Below are 7,643 nucleotides of genomic sequence, written 5' to 3'. Positions count from 1 at the left end.
TGCAATCATAGCTTGGGGAGAACGAAAAGTTAAATGAAGAACAATGCCTCGCTTGTGCTCTCGATGAGAGACGTGGGCATATTCGCGAAATTGGAAGGAAACCAAGCATCAACAATAATTTATTTCCAAATGAACATATCAAACGTTCCAAAGCTTCTACATCCCAATCTTCAGATAATCCCCAAGTTGCTGTATTATCCCAAAAAATTCAAATCATGCAACAACAAATGCTACAAATGAACCAAATGTTTAATAACACTTTCACGTCTGTCATTCCAAACTTCCAACCACAACCAATGCCACAATTCCAGTTTAATCTCAATATGTTTTCACAAAATAACCCTGAAACATCTAATGAACTCGAGGATGATGATGATGATGATGATGATGATGATGATGTTGATGATAGTGGTGATGAGGAGGAGGAGGAGAACTAGAATGATAATGATAACAATGTTTGTTAAAAACTTGCTTTTTTTGTTATTTTGTTATGTAGTAGAATTTGAATGGTATGTTATGTTTATTAAGTGTTTTTGGATTTTAATGGTATGTTATGTAATGTTTATATTATTCTGCAAATATCCCTTAATTTGTTTTAAATGGTATATATAACAAAACCTGTGAAAAATATTAAAAAAATGCTATAGCGACGACATGTCGTCGGTATAGCTTTATAACTGTAAAAATGGTTTTCCCATTCCAGACGACATGTTGTCTGTATTGATCAACTTTTCCAAACAACAAGTCGTATCTATAGGGTCACACTTGTCCCAACCACAAGTCGTCGGTATAGGGTCCGAATAAAACTTTTTGTTATTTCTTCGAAAATCAATCCCGACGATCCTTTGCAGACGACATGTTGTTTGGACTGGCTGTGCTATACCGACGACTCATGTCCCGATGATATTTTTCGACTTTTACCGACGGACCTATACCGTAAGCTTTACCGACGACAAATTGTCTGGATAGAGTCCATAATTGTCGTCTCCATAAGGCTCGATCCTTGTAGTGAACCTTCGCTACATATTTTTTTTTATAGCAGTGATGGAGAATAACCTTTTGAAGATTGAAAACCAAAAGACGGATGATGTTTATCATTAATGGAAGATACGATTGTAGTGAAAAGAAAGGAAACTATAAAATAAATAGCAAATAATTAGGGCACAAAGACTAGCTCAAATTATAGGGACAATAGTATTGGACTTTCTTAGCATATTTTTGTTATGATTATGCTTTTCTTGCGCGAAATTAGCAAATGGAGTCCTGGAATAGATATAGAAGCTATATGTATTCTCATTCCAACTTCCAGTTCAGTAAACAACAGTAAACTTATATAAAATTTGGTTTATTAGTTGGTGGTTCTTGTCCCTGGTGGCTACATAAGCTTACAAAACCTGCCGGTCTTTCAAAAAACTCTTTTTGACAAATCGCTTAGCTTCCTGGAATTAAGATGAAAACGTTGAAATATTGCAGACTTTCTTATGCTTTAACCTAATATATTGATAGGGAAACTTTTATTAAAGTTAACAACTGACATTTATCATTGACCCATCTTCATATGTCCGTCAGGACATTTTGTCCTCTCTAGAAAGTGTTTTTCGTGTAGTGTGTTTAAACAATGGTTCCTCTATAGCTCTTCTGCATGAAAATATAAATAAATATAAGGGAGTAGGTGGTCAAGTGAGTCCCCAATGGGATGTATGCCACTTTCGAACTTCGTTCCATCTATTAATCATGCAACAAGGCAGGTTTAACTTATTAAGATAAATACCAAACGTATTTATTGTCAAAAGGAATTACAATTGGTAAACAAGATCGATTTTATTTAAGTATTTTGGATGAATTAATAACAAAAAGTTTAATTTCTATGAAAAACATTAAAAAAAAATTAACAGGAATTAGTTTGATAATCTATTATTTACAAAAAGTATTTCAAGCTAAAAATGTTTTTGAATACATCTACAATTCGTTTTGTTTCGGAAAAAAGATTTAATAAACCTGCCTAGACATTGAACTCAAAAAAAGCAGGACTGTCGGGACAATCACATGGAGACGACTAGATGACATTTTATGGACGGCGGTTGCACAAAGGATTGAAGCATACCTTTTGAGAAGAAACTTTTTGTATGCCTTTATATTAATATTCATTCAAAGATATATTCTAAGAAACTCATGTAATGTATCAAATTGAGTTATTACCTCTTCATAAGTGCTATGTAATGCAAGTGGTTGATTTTGTATAAGTGATTCATTAACTCGAAACTCGAAAGGCGAAAGCTAAAAGAAAATTACATCATCTTGTACTACCATTTCTCTACTATAAAGATTATGAAAGTTAGGCGAACCATTCTTGATTGCGTTCAGTTTTATAAATATTATCTCCCCAACCTATTCATGCACTGCACTCATAAGGGTGCTGCTAATAAGAAATCATTTAGACATTCTATTGACCCCTTTATAAAAAATCAACCTATAATTAACTACTTATAATAAGTTTTTTTGGAAAACAATGTAATTCAACTAATAAACATATTTTCAAATTAAATTAGGATGTCTATATGGTAAAATATGATGTTTTTTTAGCTAACCCCCAATCATAATAATGGTTGATGATATTTATACAAGCTACTTTGTGAATCTTTTTCTAGACCTGACCTTGGTGTTTGATTATCTTTATCAAACTAACAATTTGTCTTTCATCCTCAAGATTGCACTTGCACTTTGAAACTACGAATAATATTGCTAATACCCTTTTGAATGATGCATTTCTAAGTTATTGAGCTTCCATTAATTTAATTGGGATTGGTACGAGTATATGTATATGTGTCTGCTATCCGTAGGAAATTTATATTGGAAACCTAAAGATCCTCCTTGTTTTTCTGTGAACCATGATTAAATTGTTGTTGCTTTTTATGCAAAACATTGATTGAATACATTTCTTTCACACTATGTCTTACCTTTGCATGTCATTTTCCTCCATCCAGTTGTTGTCATATATACACTTATTTATATTTTTACAAATCCTCACATATATAGAAAACATGAGCATAAAATAATCTGACAACATTCCTTTTCCTCATGGGTAGGGACCACAAGTACATTTTTGCTCTTATATTATGAAATCACATAACAATATTGTTTTCGTGTTGAATTGTCTGCATCTTTCTGTACTTTACCTTTACGTTATAATCAATGAAGGAATAATTGTCTTTCTTGTATTATTACAAAGCTAAAGCACTTGATGCTGATGAGATTGGACAACGGATTTAACAATGATTCATTATGATACTAAAAAGCATAACACCTTTGTCACAAATAACAATAAAAAAAATCTGGAGATCCGCAAAAGAATTCAATCAATTAACAATCCATCATCTCCTAACCCTTTTACATGCTTAAAGTCTTATAAAAGTTTTCATCTTTACAGACATCTTCCTCCATAACCCGCATTTCTGAATAAGATTTGCTTCATTTCTTCACAAGTTATCATGGATCGATGCTCCGGTACCTGAGTTTTAGTTAAAAAATTTGGAAATTCATGGATGTATATATGTATGTATAGATTCATGCATGTAATCATCTACTAATGCTGATTTAAATGAAAATACCTCAGAACAGGAAGCTTCAAGGAAAAAATCATTGAAACAACTGATAACACATTCTTGAATGTCGAGGCCTAGTGCTTCAAGTGTGTTCACTGTCGATAACAACAATCCAGGCTTCGTTGAGCAACAAATATGGATCTGGGTATCGATATTTCCCCTCTCTACATCAAACTGTATAACTTTTTTGAAAAAAATCAGTTTCTGTGTGTTTGTGTTAGAGATCAAAGATATGGTAGAATCAGAATAATAATAATATTACCTTCGGTGGATTCCTTACTTGTGATTCCTTCATATTGAATTCTTTAAACCTACCCATCAGTTTCAACTGATCCCCATCTGATTCAATATCTTGTTCTTTCAACTTATGAATTTTTTCCAGAAGTTCTTTCATATAATCTATTGTATCCCCAAGAATCGATGTCCTATCCATCTGTTTATTTCAAGAAAAAGAAAACGTTTAAAGAAAAAACAAGAAATTTTAGATCATGGGTATTGCTGTTTATACCTTGCTTATTTTAGGAACAACTGATCGAAGCATAGAAAGCCGATCATTCAACCGTTTTCGCCTCCTTCTTTCCGCCATTAAATTCTTGGAAGGTTGTCCTTCAATTTTCTTGGACTTGCCCTTCTTTTCCCCATTCGATCCCATGGTGAAAGCGGTTGGGATTTGATCATGACAAACAGCATTCTGATCACCATCACCATCACCATCATCATCTTCTTCTTCTACCATCAATGGTACCATGAAACCCTTATCTTGTGTGAATGTATCAAAACAGTAGGTTGATTCATCCGCGTAATGTGATTGGAAAGTGGGTTGCATTGAGGAGGAGATGAGCTGCAAGTATGATGAAGACGAAGTGAAAAGTAGTAAGTCATCTTCTTGAATGGGAAATAGTTGAGTGTCCATGGTGCCGAGTTCTTGAGGATTTGGAAATATGGGCCAGGTTTCTGTGGTTGGAGGCAAGAGATCTTGCAGGAGACCTTGTTGACTGCTTGGTTGGAGCATCTTTCAAACTGAAAGTATGGAAGGGTGTTCATTGAAGAAGCAAGTGGTTTAGAGTTATTATATAACAAGTGCATCTGCGATATGTTTAGTGTGTGATAGTAAACTAAATTATGGTACCAATGGAATGTTTGGGTCCCATTCCTTGCTGATTATATAATATCTTCATTTTATATTGTGGATGTACATGTGATTATGATCCAAGTCACTGTCGGATTTTTCTGTTGTGAAAGCATGAGTATGGATATAAGTTAAGAGGAGATATAGGTGCAATTCCCTACATAAAAAGTGATGGTGAACACTGAAGATGCTGAATGCTATTCATTTGTCTTAAGAATTGTATTTTATTTTCTCATTAAACAATGTTGGGATATATTATATAAATAAATAATTTTTGTCTAAGAAAAGTGTTTGTATGGACAATATTAAATTAATACTCAACTGAGATGTTATGACTTCAAGTCTCACACATAAATAGTAATTATATAAGACATAGGTGGTAATCAGAAGAAGATTAGTTTGTCGTTCTAAAATAATAAAATAATAAAAGAAAAAGACATTGTAACACGTTAAAGTTTTGAATTTTCCTGGAATGGTCACTAGATTTTATTATTTTTTGCACAATATATAGGTTACCAAAGTCAAAAGTTATCTTTCAATTAAGTCATTTTGAACGACTTCAAATGGTTACCCGGTTACACAACATAGTTGGCAATGTGACCATTGACGGAACTATAAAATTTGACTTCCCCCCCCCCCCCCCCCCCCCCCCCCCCCTCTGTTCTTCAATTTTTATACATATTCTATTTTCGGCGGCCCCAAATCAAAACTTCAAGCTCTGTCACTGAGCGTGACGTGTAAGGTAAGCTTAATTGGCATTGTAGTAATAAGTCAACGTCATAGCCCGTTGTCCACCTACCTAATAAATGATTCTTTCATATAGGATACTCCGCTTATATTTTTTCCTTTGTCTGACTCCCGGAACTAAGCTTCTTCAGTACTCCTTTGTCCTTATGAGAATCCCTCAATGGAACACACTTCATGGCACATTGGAAAGCCAGGAAGAAGGTTCTTTAACTATTGAAATAGCTTGGTGAGCTTCTGATCTAGCTACAATTGCTTTTCTTTGACAATGATGAACTTAACCTGTTTTGTATCAATGAATTAAGGTTTGAAAAAACTCTAAGGTGTTCGAAAAAAACCCTAGATTTTCTTTTATCTTAAGAATCTTGAACCTAATCTCGAACTTAATCTTAGTACATGTTAACCCTCATAAGAGACACACACAATCCACCTTCAATGTTTTGTCCAAAAACCCTAATTTAATATATATATATATATATATATATATATATATATATATATATATATATATATATATATATATATTAGTGAATTGATGATCACGTCAATGATTTGGAAATACTTATGTTCCTTATTCATTTAGTTGATTAATAGACGACGGTTAAGAAATGCGACTACTTTGAGTGGATATATACATGAAGAGTTAGAAGAGAGTTATTACAAAACACTTATTTACTCATTGAAGGAAAGGCTGGATAATAAAGACGATATATCTACATTGCATAAGTGCATGACAAAAGTAGTTGAGCTGGAGTTTCTCTTTTCGAAAGAGAGGGTTGAGGTTGAGAGGTTACATATGATCCTGGGTGACTCAATAAAGGTATTTGTTATGTTAAAGTTTGTGATTGTGTTTCTTTTGGTGTTTATCATTTACTGCATATGTATGTTATGGAAGTGATGTGATTTGTTTATAATTCAGTATATGGAATAGCATTAACGGACAATATTGTTTTCTTTTCTTTATAATGTAAATATTAGTACAATGTGCAAATATTATAATTCAATTATGGACCATACATGAGTATGATTGGCACATGGTTATAATGCAAATAATAATGTGCAGGTTTTGATTCCAGAATCTAGGAATTGACAATTTATTGCAAAATTAGGACCATATTGACTTTTTCATATACAAACTTGTTAAATTTTTTGGTCTATATATAACATTAATATGTCTTCAGAATGGACCATATTAGTCATTCATATGCATGCATGCATGAATAAGAAATACTATCATGCAACATTCCAAGGTTATAACCCTTCCAAATTAAATAACCAACCAAGTTTCATGTGTCCTAAATTCGAACAAGTTTTGTACAAGCTAATTTCAAACAACATTGTATAATTTTCATACATGTAATGCAATAAAAGAAGATAAACATAGTATATGCATACACATCATAATGAAACTGTCACACCTCCAAACCAGAACGGCGGAAACGTTCGAGAGTGGAAGACATCATGTACAATATCATAACATTTGAATAATATCAATTAAAGCACAACAACCATCATATTGATATAGTATAGTTCTTACATCTGTGTTCAAATCATTATATACTTGACACCAAAAATGGATGGCAAAAACTAAAGACGGGATGCTATGATGCTCCGTCTTCTCAAAACTTGTGTGGATACATGTCTACTGATTCCCTGAGAATACAAGTGGTTTTGAAAAGAGTGTCAACAGTTAAGTTAGTGAGTTCATAAGCATTTTTGTATTAGAAGTCTGTCATTTGTTCCTTGAAAATGTAAATGTCTTCTTCCAGAAAATCCTATATTTTTTATTGTAAATGAATTGTAGTCTTAGTACCTTAAGACCAAAATGTGTAAGTATGTTGTATTCTGAAATAGTATATTGTAGTTTTATTATTGAATAAAACCATATGAAAATGAAAGTTTTCCTGAAATGTAGGTTACACTGTACTGGAAAATAGTGTTCTGTAATTGTACTTGTATGAAATCCTTTTGCATGTATGTGCCTAGAAGTACCGGCTGTACTATAAAGTATTGTATTGTAGTTTTATTATTAAATAAAACTATTTATAGTTATGTATGTATTTGTACACGTTCAATACCAAATTGTGAGTTATTATAACCATGCTAGATGACCTAAGATGGCATGATACGACGTTCTTTAGGCGTCGGAATTGGTACGACATTTGTCA

General features: G+C 32.8%; 1 protein-coding gene across 1 annotated transcript; it reads right to left on the bottom strand.

Annotated features, from left to right (window-relative positions):
- Nucleotides 1-3,253: 3,253 nt before the first annotated feature.
- On the bottom strand, nt 3,254-4,775 carry LOC111897568 (transcription factor bHLH93). The gene is made up of 4 exons (XM_023893522.3): nt 4,111-4,775; nt 3,865-4,035; nt 3,609-3,776; nt 3,254-3,508 (listed from the first exon to the last, which is right to left on the bottom strand). Exons 1-4 carry the CDS (start codon nt 4,612-4,614, stop codon nt 3,422-3,424), a joined length of 930 nt encoding a protein of 309 aa, XP_023749290.1. The 5' UTR covers nt 4,615-4,775; the 3' UTR covers nt 3,254-3,421.
- Between the last annotated feature and the right edge of the window lie 2,868 nt (nt 4,776-7,643).

This window comes from Lactuca sativa, chromosome 4, assembly GCF_002870075.4.
Source record: "Lactuca sativa cultivar Salinas chromosome 4, Lsat_Salinas_v11, whole genome shotgun sequence".
In the NCBI taxonomy this organism is placed as follows: domain Eukaryota; kingdom Viridiplantae; phylum Streptophyta; class Magnoliopsida; order Asterales; family Asteraceae; genus Lactuca; species Lactuca sativa.
This window is presented reverse-complemented; position numbering and strand designations above follow the sequence as displayed.